Below are 16,162 nucleotides of genomic sequence, written 5' to 3'. Positions count from 1 at the left end.
TTAAAACAAAGTGAACACATTTAGTTATGGATAAAGAACGTGTAGGAAACATGCATGATGGGCCACTGTTCAGTCACTGGAAAAGGGAAGATTTCCTATCATTTGAGGTACAGTGGACAGATTTCAAAGAAATAGTGAAATAACTCAGGCATTGACAGCCAAGTACCATATGTCCACACTCTTCAGCAGAAACTAAAAGATTCGATTGCACAGTAGAGAGTATAATGGCGGATACCAGAAGATGGATAGGGCAGAGAGATGGGGCGCTGAAGAGAGCTTGGCTAACACACAAGGGTGCATCGGAACAGTGGGATGAGTTAGAGAATACTTGAGCACATTAAAGAAATTTGGTGAGAATTCAATATATACTTCAAAATAACCAGAAGAGTGGAGTTCGAACGTGCACAACACAAAGTAATGATAAATGTTGGAGACACTGGACATGTTTTTGCCCAAATTCAATGAATACGCATTGCATACTCATTCCGTGTTTGAAAAACCACATTGTATTCCACGAATACACAGTTATATGTGAATTGGAAACTACAATTAAAATTATTATTTAAAAATTAAACTCTATGAGGCCGGCAGGTGGTGCAGTGGTTAAGGCACTGGATTCCCACATGGCCGACCAAAGTGTGAGTACCAGAACTGGGAACTTACTTTCTCACTTTCTCTTTCTTTAACCTCTTTCTGATGACTACACATGCCCCATAGTGAATTAATAATAATAATACATAAAATTAAATAATTTTTGGAGAGATTTTTGTAATAAGGCACATGCACTCACTAGAGAGACAAGGAGAGACAGGGAAAGAAAGAAAGGATTGCTGAGAAAAAGACATGGGAAAGGTAGGAGGGGAAGGAGGGCTGTATACCATCTTGACAGCCATTTTTCTCCCAAGAAACATTCTATATCAAAGGTTCCATATAAATTTTAGACAAAGAAGCACTAAAGGGCATCAAAAGTCCCAAGAAAACAACACTCAAGATTAGTGTTCCTTTATGGGATGTTTGGCTATGAAGAAAAATGGAATTCCATTCTTCCTTCATCTTTAAGAAATCTCTTTAGCAAGCCGAGATCAACACCTGTTGAAAACATAGGCCCTGGGTTCTGTCATGTGCAGCCAGAGTGAAGGGGGCTCCTTTCTGACCCTCAGGGCCCAAAGCTGTGGGCCTTATGGGGAGCCACCTGTGGCTAGTTTGATGAGAGCCAGATACCCAAGACAGGTCTAGAAGACGAGCTCTGCCGGCTAGGCTCAGAAGTCTGGGTAACCTGTGCTGTGGTAACACCTGGGGACTGGCCAAGTGACCATGAGGTCAGCCTCTTTGTCCAGGTGGACAATCTAGGACAGTAGAGAGTATGATTCTATGGACCGTCTTAAGTCCCAAAGAACCCTCTACTCTGTGTTTACACTCCAATGGCATGTCACTAATAAACCCACGGCAACATCAGTAGTGTCCAGTCAGTAACAGACGCAAGCAAGGCACTAAGGATGGACAGCCATGGCTATGGAGAATTCAGAATGGCACCCGGGAAGCTGAGAGGTGCAGACTCCCTGGGGCGACAGTTTGTCTTACACCTGCTCACCACCATCTCCCAGTCAGCCATGTCAGAGAACCAGGGACTCAGTCAGAGCCTATCACTGGCAAGCATGAAAGAAACAGGCCTCAACAGGGCAAGTCTACCAGTTGCTGCTGAATCAGACCAGAAATCTCAAATTCATAAACCAGTCCATAAAACTCCCCACAAATTCCAGTCTCTGAACAAGAAAGTGGTACAGAAAGCTGGACTCTTAAGAAGGCCAAAGAAGCACTAAAACCATATTAAGGGAGAAGAGGTATTTATTATATATTTTAGAAAAACTGTTTCAGGGGACTAGCAGTAGGCATAATGGCTATGTCACTAGATTCCCATGTAGTCAACCACGGTCCGAGTCCCAGATCTGGTGGCTTAAACTCATGCTGGGTGCGTGTGTGTGCGTTGTGCCCAAGAGCCCAAGAGGAGAATGGAGGAGAAGGGATTGCGGCATGGCCATCCCCCTGGGGTGGGGGGTGATTTCTTACTTTCTGTCTCTCTGTCTCTCTCTCTTTCTGGCAAATGCATGCACCCTATTGCAAAAAAAAAAAAAAAAAAAAAAAAAAAAAAATTTTCCAAAAAAGGGGGGGAAAAAAAAAAAGGAAGGAAGGAAGGAAGGAAGGAAAACTGTTTCAGACTTGTGTACTAAAATATATCATTGAACTCTACAGTGAGAAACTTCCAGGACAAAGCTTAAAACTTTATTAGTGTGCAATCATGGTTAACAGCTGACAAAAAGGAACACTTAAGCCACTGTCTTAAGTATTAGAAAATATATGCTTAAAATTTAGTTGAGTTTGTGGGCCAGCCAGCGACACAGTGGCTAAGACAGCTGGATCCCACATGGTGGACTGTACAGTTCAAGTCCTAGGACTAACTTGGATATCTGGCCCTTATCAAACTAGTCCAGAGGACTGAGAAACATGGGGGGCTGCAGGGAGGGACACGCCCAAAATCCCAAAGGGAGGCAGAGATGCAGGAGAGGGATTGTGATATGACCATTGCCATGCTGGGGGCTTTTTCACTTTCTCTTTCTCTCTTCCTTGCCCCCCCCCCCTCACAGTAGCACACCTGCCCTCTGACAAATATTAAAAAAGAAAAAAATTAGTTGAGTTTTCTAAACTCACATTATGCCTTGCTTTATCTCCTTAATTCTGTGGATTCTTTGAGCCTTCTACACAAAGAAGCAGATACTTCAAAAAACAAAATCAAGGACACGAACGATTAGGAACTAGAAATGGTTCAGCTAATCTACCATCGTCCTTGGACAAGGGTTGGGGAGTGTTGGGGAAAGTGGGGTGGACACACAGACAGACAAAGGGAAGGCCCCAGAACATCAAATGAAGTAGTTTGGATTTTATCCTGACTAGTTTTCAGCAGAGAACTGACATGGCAAATATTTATTCAATAAGTGAAGTAACAAATATAAGGGTAAAGTTTCTTAAGCACATTGATTTTGAGAGTGTGTTAAAATGTATTACTCATTAACTTGGGAATTAGCACATAGATAATACGCTGTGCCAGGGTGAAGTGACTGACAAGTTTGTAAATCTCCTGTGGCGGAAGGAACGTTTGTAAGAGTAGCTAAGCTGCTTCAAGTAATATTGGTTTATTTCACAAAGCTGTAAAACTTAGGGGTACGACAACTAAAACCATCTTCCCAGAGTTGTCAGATGTGAACAATTAATCAGAAATAACAAGTGATATATCTGAAAAGTACAAGCTTAGCAGATTGATGCTATTAATCAAGGATTTCAAACAGCAAGGTTTTATCCTCTGCAAGAGGCCTATTAGCACAGAGGCCCGGAGGTCTGCTTTTTTCAAGTGGCTCCCAATAAAATTTTTTGGTACACATTTACAGATGCAGAACACACAATTTGTTTTATTTTCAGTTTGGGTACAAATCCACCCACCCCATGGAAAATGACGGCAAATCATTTCCATGGAAGATTGCAAGAAGGAAAACATACAGCCATTTGGGAGCCCACAATCAATCCTAAAGATAATGAAGGCTTCCTTGGGACCCAAACAGTCAGAACTGAAGGCTTTCTGTTTCCTCATCGAAAAGGAATAAGGTGGCCTTAAAAAGAGTTTGAAAGAGACTTATGCTAACGCCTTATTTTCATTTCTTCACAACTTTACAAAAATCTTAAGATGTAACCAGTTTGCATATATTAAATTAAATAGGTAAAAGATCATGGCAATGACCCAGAGACTTTACTGCTAAGATTTTGGAAAATATTAGGTTGCTATGTTACTTTCTTCTCCACTCAGTAAACAACTCTTAAAGACTTTTTTTTTTTTAAGGTTTTTTGCCACAGAGCGCTTGAGCTAGCAGAAGAAAGATTCAGTGAGAAGGAAAAGTGAGAACCCACCCCTGGAGGGATACCACACCACAATCCCTTCTCCTTCATTCTCCTTCTGGGATTTTTAGGCATACATGCACCTGTGCCAAGTGTGATTTTTCAGGCCACCAGATCCAGGACTTGAACTATGGTCAGCTGTGTGGGAATCCAGCACCTTAATCATCATGCTACCTGCTGTTAAATAGGTAAAAGATCATGGCAATGACCCAGAGACTTTACTGCTAAGATTTTGGAAAATATTAGGTTGCTATGTTACTTTCTTCTCCACTCAGTAAACAACTCTTAAAGACTTTTTTTTTTTTAAGGTTTTTTGCCACAGAGCGCTTGAGCTAGCAGAAGAAAGATTCAGTGAGAAGGAAAAGTGAGAACCCACCCCTGGAGGGATACCACACCACAATCCCTTCTCCTTCATTCTCCTTCTGGGATTTTTAGGCATACATGCACCTGTGCCAAGTGTGATTTTTCAGGCCACCAGATCCAGGACTTGAACTATGGTCAGCTGTGTGGGAATCCAGCACCTTAATCATCATGCTACCTGCTGACCTCTTTTAAGGATTTAATAATTAAAAAAAAAAAAAGTCCTACACACCTTATGGGCAACAAATTATAAAAGGGATATGGTTTGAAGTGCTTCTCTTTCCCCTGGACAAGTCAGAGTTAGAAAGGACAGCCGTATTCCACCTAGACCACCTGGTGTCATTCTTACAGCATGCTCATCTTAAGGCTTTTTAGAGAGAAAAATATAGAGGTCTAGTTGGTTTCTCAAAAATAAGTAAATAAAAAATTTTGGGACCAGCAGTTGGCATAATGGCTATGTCGCTGGACCCCCACGTAGTCGACTATGCTTCAAGTCCCAGACCCGGTGGCTTAAACTCACGCTGGGGGCGTGTGCGTGCATGCCCAAGATCCCGAGAGGAGAATGGAGGAGAAGGGATTGCGGTGTGGCCATCCCCCATGAGGGAGTGATTTCTCACTTTCTGTCTCTCTGTCTCTCTGTGTCTTCCTGGTGAGCGCACGCGACCTATAGCAAAAACCTCTCCAAAAAAAAAGTTTTCTGATTATGTTTGGAGCCCTGTTGAAAGAGGGGCTGCCCTGCCTACAGTTTTTCCTGATGCGCAACCTGCTTTCTGCGATTGAAACCTGATTCCTCTTCCTAGGTGAAATCACAAAAGTATATGCTGCCTTTCACCTGACAGGCCTGTCGAGACAAAGAAATACAAGCCAGGCAGGACCTGACTCATCCCACAAACCAGGCCTTTTACTACTTAGTAAATTAGGACAGTACATGGCTGTCATTAAGTCTTCGTAAAATGGCTGCTGTTAATCTGTTTTCTGTAGGCCTCAACCTTATCTCAGGACTTTATAGGTTAAGATAGAGGCCAGTGATTACTCGTAAACAAGACCTGGATGTGGAAGTAAGTAGTGTTGAATTTCTTCATATTCCCCAGAATCAATGAAGCTGAGATGTGCCTAGGTCAGGGATTAAGAGGATTCATTTACAGTAGTTGCAATCGTTTTGAATTTCCCCAGGAGAGAGCAGTCAACTTGAGAGAGAAAAGACATGCTTGGGCAGCTGGGCTGGGTACCAGGCCAGACACGACGACCCCCGATTCTGAGAGGCTTAGAGCCAAGGAGCCCAGGCTTAGTGATGAATGAAAGACAAATCTTCCCTGCATCCCCAAGAAATCTTCATAAGTGACCATGTACTTGAAATATGATGACTGTAACACTCACTCTCTGCTTTGAATACTGTCAACAGATGATCTGAAATTAATTCTTCCACTGAAGATTCCAGCTTCCTTTCTCCATCAATTATCCAAGGAGTTTGAGGCAGATTCCTGGAGTATTTATTATATCTCCCTGCCAAAGAAATATCAGGTAGCCAGCTGGAATGATGTGATTAACACAATAGGATAAAAAAGGAAACAGCAACTATTTAATGAATGTCAATTATCATAGCTCTAATGATGTAACACAATGCCTAGTCTTTAACTAACTTACAGTCTAATTTGGGGAGTGAGCACACAGATACGCAGATAATTACATTAAAAAGGTAAAAATGATAGAATACAGCTAACGACATACTACAAATGGAGCATCAAGTGATTTTGAAAGGGATGTGCAATATATGTATTAATCTGATTGGCTGACTAAACAAATTATATAATGTTATGGAACACACCAAAAGTCATTTTAAGAGGGATTGGTTTTAGACCTGATTAATAAAAGTTTCAGTGTAATAGTCATTAGTGATAATGTATGCCAAAGGATTCAAATGCAGGAAATTTTGAAGTGTCTGTAAGTTAAAAACAGCGGCCACAACAACAACAAAAAAACCCCCAGCAGAGTATGATTCACTGTTTTATGAATAAAGCTAACTAAGGCAGGTAGCTTCCATCGCCCTGGGCAGGGTATTACAGTCAAGGCTCCCCAGCGATTTCATTTCAGCTATTACTATGAAACAGCTGTGACTTTCAAAACAAAAATCGTCTGCTAGAATACCTCTTGGGAAAGTCGATGCAACTTTTTTTTTCAGTTGGAAGCTAAGTGTTTAGTCATTTTGGAGATAATAAAATGATTTTTCAAGTTTGCTTTCATGTTATAAAACATCCCTCTGCTGCTTTCTCCTGACCAGTCTCTACACCGACTCAGATTTCGACTTGGCCAGCTCTGACAAAAGCCATTAAAACTTGTCTTTTCCCTACGGTATGGCAGTTTAAATAACAGATCTCCTGAGAGATTCTTAAGGATGCCTACAGAACCAAAAGTAAGTTCGGCTATCAGTTCTACTTCCCAAAGAGGAAACTACTCAGTGAACCTCCGCATGACAAGAAGGATAAAACGAGAGGAGTTGGGTGAGATTTCAGAAAGGAGAATGAGTTGACAGTGTACGGATATTCTAGACTAAATATTTTACCAGCCACAAAAACAGCACCATGAGCACATTCAATTTCAAGAACAGTGCATACAGCCTTTGGTGAGTTTGGAGGACAAGGAAACTGCCTGCAAAACAAAATAAATTTTATGGCTACTATTTTCAGACATGATATTGAATCACAAAGCTAAGATGAATCAGCATTGTCTGAGACACACACAGAGCCTGAGTCTCTCAAGAATAAGCCTCTCCCTGACAGCTAGTGCTCGGACGGGAATGGTCTCACGGGCGTCTGGAACCCACTGGGTACACGGAGAGCAGCACCAGGTAGCCAGGTCGTGCTGCTACCTTCAGATCAAGGAAGCCTTGTCTTCCCGGAAGATCATTTTAACAGCTGCTAGATTTATGGGGCGGGATCCACATCCCTAACGTGGAAGCCTCTCCAGGCTCCCCAACCACTTGGCTGCTCAGGGTCACTTGCTGCGGGCTGGCTTACCTGATCCCCATCACTTGGGTTCAGTGGTAGCAATGAGAGATGGGTCGTATGAGTGAGTCCCGCCTGGGGGGAAGGTGAGCTACCACTTCTCTCTCTTTTACTTTCTCATTCCAACTATGACCTTGGATATCAGATCACAGAGTCCGAAAAGGTAGAACATGGTGGACTTTGCTCTCATTGCTAAGAAACTTCCATCCAAATGAGGACCAACGGGAAAGAACAATGTATGGCTTTATTTTCTCTCCCACATCCGGGAATTTCCAAAGCCACAAAATAAGAGTCTACTGTAAATGACTAGATCTGGATTTAACCCCAAATGCATGACTTCAAACTTTCATCTGGTTTCCAAGATGTCCTAACAAAGAAATCATTTAGAAACTTACTACTATTACTTATATCAAGCAACGGCTTTACTTCCTAAAATTAAATGAAAATATTTCCATTCTAAGACTTGTTTTTAGTCTCTTGATACACAAAACCCTGCCCCACAAAATTATTTCTAAAAATTAATTTGAGGATCTTCTGGAAAGATAACTACTATTTTAAAAAGTAAAGCGAATGCGCTGAGAATCAAGATGAAAGGTTTGTTGTATTCATTACAGTTTGGCATGTTTTAACAAATGGGGAAACTCATCAGCCTTCTCCCTCTTCCGAAGATGAAGAATGCTAGGAAATACAGGCCTGGGGGTGTGATGGGGACACACCTGAGCTGGGGAGTCAGGGAATCTGTCTCTAGGTCCACTTTCTATGGCCTAGTCGAACTCTTAACCAAGTCAGTTCCTTCTTTGGACATCAATATCTTCTAAAAGATCAAGAAGTTGGACTTGATTCATCAATTCGAATGTTTATTGGACAAACACATATTGAACGCCAGCCATTACGTGCCAGGTACTGCACGAGGAATTGGGAAACAGCAATGCCTAGGACACAATCCTAGTCCCTAAAATCCACCCCGTCCTGTTTCAAAGCTAATCCATCTGGAACACTCTCTTTATTCTAAATCCCATGATACTTTGTTTCTATGCTTCTACTTACTTGCGGAAATCCTCTTCTCTTATCTTATTCAGAGCTTTCATTACTGCCATTCTAGTGAATACCGACTAAACAGGGTAAAATGAAAAGAAAGGACATTTTATCACCTAGACAAGAAAACATCAGAGGTGAAACACAGAGCATCATTGGAGACAGCATATCTTTTTTAAAGTAATTATTTATTTAATTCCATTTGTTATTATTATTTTTTCAATTTCACCAGAAAGAGAGAGAGAAAGGAAAAGCAAGAAAGCAAGCCACCAGGCCTGAGTCTCGAACTGCAGTCGGCCATGTGGGAATCCAATGCCTTTAACCACCATACTACCTGCCTGCCCAACAGCATATCATTTTATATATTGAAAGGGAAATACATTGAGTTGTTGGAAAAGTCATGACATATTTTTCTATGTTCTTCTATGGCAAAATGTGACATGACTTTTCCGATAATCCAATACTTAACAGTTTCAAGGAAATAAGGGTTCAAAATGTCAACTCTGCAACTGTATACCTCTACCACCCTCCTTTTCAATTTAGTCCATATGTACAAAACCAGATGGATCCAGAACAGGTCTCTTTCTCTACACTGTCCTACTCTTCTCAAAATGTGGTATTCTTCAAATATGAAAAGGATGATATTGCAGGAATTGTACTGTGACTTTTCCCCCATTCCTCGGGAGGAACTTAGATTGATACATCTGTTTTTCCTTCCTTACATTGCTCCAGAAGCCACAAGATTTAATTTAGGAGTTGGCTGCCAGGGTGAAGGATACAACAGACCCAACCAGTCTGTACGGGCAACTAGTAACTCAGTGTCACTCACCAGGCGCAAAGTAAGCAAATCCTCTATACTGAACAGGAATGTCCCACTTGGGTTTTATAAAATAAGAAAAACCAAACTGCATGGTAGACATTCTAGAATTAAATAGGGCATGTATGATAGGACTTCAAAGGGTTCATGGAAAATTGTAATGATAGTACAAGTTATTTCTAGTGTAAACATTTTTGAAATTCTTGCAGTTTTTTCATAATAAACATTTCCATAGACTTGTTGAATAACCCTCTCATAAAAAGACCATAATGCTAAATTGCAATGGATTTATTCTATTATGAAATATCACATTTGGCTGAAAAAGAGTACAATATAGGTATCTCAACAATTTATCATCAAAGTCATCATTTTTCAAAATCATATTCTAGGAAACTCTAGGTAGTTCTACAAGGTACCACAGAGTTGGAAATGAAAATTACATAACTGGTAAGACATGAAATCTTAGGCCTGAAAGAATCTCAATAGGTCGTTTGATTTCCCCTCAGCCATGAAACTGGAAGACTACACTTGAGACTCTATAACTCCCATTGGCCAATGGTGTGGTGCTTTAACCAGACATCCTCGTCATATTTTCTGATGCTGGCATGTGTGTATTTCCTCAAAGGTTACAAAGAAAAAAAAAAACTCCATATAAATGTCTTACTCCTCATTCGGGTGGAGCTTCCCAACTGGTGTGGCAAGGCACCAGGGTATGGTTGGGTCAAGATGTCAATCCTCTGTGTTTAGAAGGGCTGTAGATCAGACCCTGGGACGGTGGGAGCTCCCAGGCCTGTTGCTTCCCATTTGGAGAAATTTCACCTGTTCTCCTTAGGTAGTGAACAAACATGCCATAGTGTGGGTTTATCATGACACAGGAAAAGTAGGGAAGCACTGCTCAAGGCTTGGCCTATATTTCTAATCATTTCAGTACTGGGTATTTAGCAAGTGTTAACTTTTCTCTCAGTTCTAAAAGGACCAGCAATCAGTCAAAGCAAGAGGAAAGACCAACAGATGTATCTTAGACAATAAACTTATATTGTTTTAAACAACCACATCAATAAAATAGATATTAGTAAGACTGTAGTAGTACTTCACTGTATAAAACCAGCTAAGTAACCAGGGTGGGAAAGATTGTCAATATTGTGCCATGAGGTTCTATCCTGGCATAATATGAACTAAAAAAGCATATGTTAACTAATTGGTTCATTAACGTGATGAGCAGCTAATGTTAGACAGTAAAGGAGAGTTTGAATAAGACATCCATTTTGCAAATGTAGCTTAAAATGGCTGTACCAATTGTGGATTGTTCTAAATAAAATAATTGACTCTAGATTATATTGTTTAAACATCAATTTCTAGAGACCAGCAGATGGCATAATGATTATGTCACTGGACTCAGTTGACTGGGGTTCGAGTCCTGAACCTGGTGGCTTGTGACTCACACCAGGTGCATGTAGCGTGCATGCCCCATGTCCTAAGAGAAGAATGGAGGAGAAGGGGAATAACCCCCCTGGGGGGCTACTTCTTGCTTTCTGTCTCTCTGTCTCTGTCTTTCCAGTGAGTGCACGTGCCCTATAGCAAAAATCTCTCTAAAAACAAAACGCTAATATTGGGAAAATTGACATTAGACAAAAGTTTGGAATGCTGTTCATACAATGTATTTCCCCAGATGATGTAATGTAGGAGATTAAAATCTAAAACTTGAATTTCCCCAAATGGGGTGTAGTAACATCATTGAAATGCTAGTTCTAAATTTAACCACATCAGGGGAACAACCTAGACACTGACACAAACACGAGGATGTTAGTGTGACTTCCCAGCCAGAGGTGAAGGTGCTGAGAGCTGAAAACAATATAAATAAATGTAGCAAATGGAAATACGTAAAAATTTTGCATAGCAGAGTTGCCACATTTACAGTTATTGTTATTTTCATTGTTAATTTGGTCAAGAAATGGGAATCCTTACCTGTTTGTTTTTGGCTGGCTTGAAACAATCTGGACATATTGTACCTCTGAAATAAAATCCAAGTGAATATAAAAGGTTAATGAGTTTATTTTGGGGTGGATACACTCGGATATGTTTTATACAATGTGACTGCTAAACTGAGACAAAATGAATCCCTACACAAGCTGTACTGCTTTACCGAGGAATCTTATAACAGAAGGCACATTTTAACCCTGAGACATGATAAGCTCTGAAATGCTCATTGGAAAGAAAAGCAATACTGTTTTCATGAAGAACAAACAGCATGAACAATTGTACACGATCGACATTGTTGTTTACGTGGCAACTTACAGGAAGTGGCAATCCTCAACTGTTTCTGGGTGAGCAAAGACCACACTCACTTCAAACAAGCTCTAAAAATTATAAAGACAGTTTTAAAATGAGCAAAAGGAAATAACATCTAACAACTTATGAATGGAAATAGAAATTAACTCTCAAAGATTAACTCAGAAAAAGTGACAAGGAAAACTGAAAATACTACTGCTCTCAAATCAGCTTACTCACAGTGCAGCTGTAAAGGAAATATATTTTATTTTTCTTTAACTTATAAAACTACGGCACTACCAAAATGTTTTAAAATAATTTTTTAAACAAATTTGTATACTTTTTGGACAAATATATAAATTAGGCGTGAAGAATTCAGGAACTTAGCAATAACCAAAGAAATAAAAAATTGTCTTGTCAATACTAGAATTGATTAAAATTATTAGTAAGGCCAAAACCAGTGTATTCACATCTTTAAAATACTGTACGAAGCTTCTTTCCAAAGCTGTCAAGTTTATTTTCTTTAGAATTATTTATTTAATTAAAAATTTTTTTTTCCCAATTTACTATAGGGCATGTGCTCTCAGCAGAGAGAAGCAGAGAGAAAAAAAGCAGTCACCAGGTTTGGAATTTGAACGGCAGTTGGCCATGTGAGAGTCCAGCGCTTTAACTACCACACTACCTGCTGTCCCTAAAGCTGTCAAGTTTCTTAATGGAGATCTAAATGTTTTGTTTTGTTACAGAAGTGATACAGACAAACTGTAAAATAATCAAACACAAGGTAGGGGTTTGTTCAGTCTACTCGATTGAGGTAGAACTAGTAACAATTTGGTATATTTCTCTCTAGTCATTTTTATGAATATAAATACATGAGTGGAGCCAGCCTATGGTCTGGTGGTTAAGGCAGCTGGATCCTACATTGTGGACTATGTGGTTCGAGTCCTGGACCTGGTGGCTTGAAAAACATGCCACGTATGAGAACATGTGCGCCCACAATCCCCAAAACTGGGAAAATTAGAGGAGAAGAGGTCACATGTCGTTCCCCACAGGGAGGTGCTTTCTTTTCCTCACACCCTTGACTCACTGGCTAGCACATGCACTCCCTGGGAAAATGAAAAACAATAACAAAAAATATGTGTGTATACTTTTTGACATATTAAACCATTTTCAGAAAACTGCTTTATTTCATATTAAATCACGGACATTTTTTAATTCTAGGATTGTAAGACATTATAAATTATAGAAAATGTTTCTGTTATAAAAGAAGATGCTAGAGGAGCCAGTAGGTGGCATGGTGCTGAGTCCTGTACCTGAAGGCTTGAAACTCATGCCAGGCACATGTGTATGTGTGCCAAAAAATCTGGGAGGAGAATAAAGGAAAAGGGATTGCGGTGTGGCCTTGTCCCCTGGGGCGGGTGATTTCTCACTTTTCCTCTCACCGTTTCTCTCTGTCTCTCTCTGGTGAGTTCATGTGCCATATGGAAAAAAAAATCTAAATAAAGTAAAAATGTTACAATGAACATTTTTGTACACAAAAAAAAAACTATTTTATACTCTATATGCTTTTTCCTCCATAGAAAATATACAAAATTCCACATTGAGAAAATTTTACAAATGTTATATGTTACAATTTTGTCTTTTTTATTGAATTCGGTATTTACTGAGTTTATTAGATCATCAGCAAACCGATTACCTACCCTAGATTCACAGTAGTGAATAGGTTTTTATGATTCTTTATTCTAATGTACAAAATAAAATTAAAATGAACACATTTCTTGTATTCAAGAGAATTTCACTCAACCTGAATCTATTAAGAGTATTATTGCATCTTTTGTTTTCTATTTTCTGTTCTCACTTACAAATGTAAAATTATTTGTACTTCAAAACTGAACCTTGAGGTCAGAATACTTTGCATTAATGACTTCTCTAATTTCCACAGTAGTTTCATTACCTCATTTCCTCTTCATACTATCTGTGAAGTGGTTTTATTTTCTATTCTCTCGGTACTCAGTTTAAAGGACAGTCAGAACTTACTCTTACTAAAAGAAGGAAATGGAGCTATATAACCGAATGATTTTTAAAACCCTAACTAACTTTAGAAGATGTTCTTGGGATTTTACTTGATTAGGGCAGTATCTGATACTCAGGGAACTTTCTTCAAGCAACACAAAGCAATAAAGCCATATTATTAAAGTCTAATTAAAGATAAGTTGGGGATATGTCCTGCTTTCACATCTGCAAGCCTGCTGAGCTCTTCCCTGAATTCAGTCTTCTCAGAGACTGGGGCAATATCTGCCCTGGAATAGTGGAGATGGCTAAGTGTTCTGCTTTCCCAGATGCATTCTTCCTAAAAGTAAACAGAGCGACTTGGGATACCAAATAAGATGGGATAGATAGAGCCACTCGTACTGTTGTCAGATAGGTTCTGTGTATGTATTTGAGACAAGACTAGCCACAGATAAACCAATATTAAATAGCGTATAGTTGACTTGTTCAGTTATTTATATATTGCTATGTATAAATAATCTGTCCTTCCAAGTAAACTGTAAATACATTAAAGGCAAAGATTCATTTCTAACCTTTTAAGGCCAATTAGGGTACACTACACCTGATATATTCAGAAGTGTGTTTGGAGGGGCCAGCAGGTGGCATATAGTGGGTAAGGCACTGGACTCCCACATGGCCAACTGTGGTTCAAGTCCCAGACCTGGAGGCTTTAAACGCATGCCAGTTGTGTGTGCGTGAGTGCCCAAAATCCCAAGAGGAGACTGAAGGAGAAGGGATTGTGGCATGGCCATAAACCTTGGCAGGTGATTTCTCACTTCATTTTTCTCTGTCTCTCCACTGAGCACACATACCCTGTAGCAAAAATCTCTCTTAAAAAAAAAAAAGTGAGTTGGATCACAAAGAAGTAAAGAAGAAGAAAAAAGTAATACTTTAAATTAAATTTAAGACTACTAGAAATTAACATTTTAAAAGCTTAAAAATCCTATACTAGATTATTGAAAGAGAAGATTCTTTGGCTAACCATAACTTGGTCATAAAATGAAGTAAAACTAGTAAGACCCGAAAATGAAATTAACAACACTGATTACCCAATACCTTTCCATCAATGGGAACACCCAGTTCCTCTGAAAACAGGGGATGAGTTATCCATTTGTAGGCTTCTTTTAGCTGAACTATATCATTTCTTCCCAGCGACAGACTCTGCTTTCTGAATCACATAAAAATTAATTCACTGACATGAAAACGTCACTTTTGCTATTAAAGGCAAAAATTTATGCAATGATTTAAAAATATTGATTGAGCATCTACTACATGCCAGGTACTATTTTACACATTAAATAGAAAGCAGAGAAAAAAAAGCAGATAAAATTTCATCACCTCATGGACCTCACAGCAGAATCAAGGAATATATATATTATATATATATATATAAAATATATATTTCTAATGGCAATATAAGACAATTTTTAAAGCTCCAGAGACAAAAGCATACTAATGGGTTTTGCTGAGCTAAAATTGCCAGAAACCAAGATTCATACATACATCAGAAGACAGAAAAGTAGAATAGAAATGACAATATGTTGCTTAGAAACTACAAAACTATGTATTTAAAAAAATCACATCCACGTTAGAAATATTTGCATCTCCCTCTTGCTGCAAGTGTGGCTTCCTTTTGGGAACCCAGTGTAAAAGCTGTACTTCTTACTCTTTTTACTGCTGATGAAGAAACACTAAATCCTAAAGCACCAATGTTCTAAAATATTCAATATGAGATGATATTTGAATGAAAATCTGACATTCCCCCAAAATCTACTCATGAGCCAGGAAATAGATTTTGGGAAGTCCCCATTGTAAGTGCTAGCTTTAGTTTGTAACCTAGAGTTGTGATACAAAGGAACCGAAGTGAACGGGAAGAAAACATGGTGTGGTATTATTAAAACTTTTCTGTTCTACTGAGAACTCTGGGATATTACTAACAAACAAACAAGCCCAAATCATTTAAATAATTACTTCTTCAAACCAGCCTATGGCTATTTACAGGATTGCTCTCCAGAAAAGAGAGGTCACAGATAACATGCGAATCTTCCCTTCTAATGTCTGATCTTCACTGACAGAAACAGGCACTATCCACTGTAATTTAATTCTGTAAGACCAAAGACATTACTAATTGCAGGTAGAAAACAAAAAGTAATTTAGCTAACAGCTAACCTTAATTGATTTGGGGGGGTATAAAGACCATTGTTCCTCTAAAAATGCAAATTGCAAATTAGATGATCTACCCACTCTGTATCCAGCTGAGAACATAACGGGTTACAGGGAATACTTTCATAATCTTAAAGATTTCCGTTCAACAAGGAAATGCCCAGATAAACCCTACATCTGACAAATTATCAAATTATTCTCTGCATTCAAAAACTTACTCAAGTACTATAGCTTCATAAACTGTTCCTAGTTCTCTAAATATCAGAAACATTTGAGACCAACAGTTGGCCTAGTGGCTATGTCGCTGGACTCCCATGTAGTCGATCGCGGTTCGAGTCCCAGATCTGGTGGCTTAAACTCACATCAGGTGTGCGTGCATGTGTGCCCAAGATCCTGAGAGGAGAGTGGAGAAGGGATTGCGGTGTGGCCATCCTCCTGGGGGGGTGGGGGGGTGATTTCTCACTTTCTGTCTCTGTGTCTTTATCTTTCTGGTGAGCACACACGCCTTATAGCAAAAACCTCTCAAAAA

The 16,162-nt window shown here is 39.3% G+C and overlaps 1 protein-coding gene across 5 annotated transcripts in view; it reads right to left on the bottom strand.

Annotated features, from left to right (window-relative positions):
• PUS10 (pseudouridine synthase 10) overlaps positions 1-16,162 on the bottom strand; it is a 78,461-nt gene that overhangs the window by 15,104 nt on the left and 47,195 nt on the right. For all 5 annotated transcript variants that reach the window (XM_014589229.2, XM_014589230.1, XM_014589232.2 and 2 more), the window contains exons 6-11: positions 14,527-14,638; positions 11,452-11,513; positions 11,122-11,167; positions 8,352-8,416; positions 6,863-6,948; positions 5,680-5,805 (exon numbers count right to left, since the gene is read on the bottom strand). In XM_014589229.2, coding sequence (XP_014444715.1) covers positions 5,680-5,805; positions 6,863-6,948; positions 8,352-8,416; positions 11,122-11,167; positions 11,452-11,513; positions 14,527-14,638 — 497 coding nt within the window. The remainder of the gene's footprint in view (positions 1-5,679; positions 5,806-6,862; positions 6,949-8,351; positions 8,417-11,121; positions 11,168-11,451; positions 11,514-14,526; positions 14,639-16,162) is intronic.

The sequence above is a fragment of the Tupaia chinensis genome, unplaced genomic scaffold (assembly GCF_000334495.1).
Source record: "Tupaia chinensis unplaced genomic scaffold, TupChi_1.0 Scaffold000341_1, whole genome shotgun sequence".
Taxonomy (NCBI): domain Eukaryota; kingdom Metazoa; phylum Chordata; class Mammalia; order Scandentia; family Tupaiidae; genus Tupaia; species Tupaia belangeri.
The sequence above is the reverse complement of the archived record's forward strand: the minus strand, read 5'-3'. Positions and strand labels throughout refer to the sequence as shown.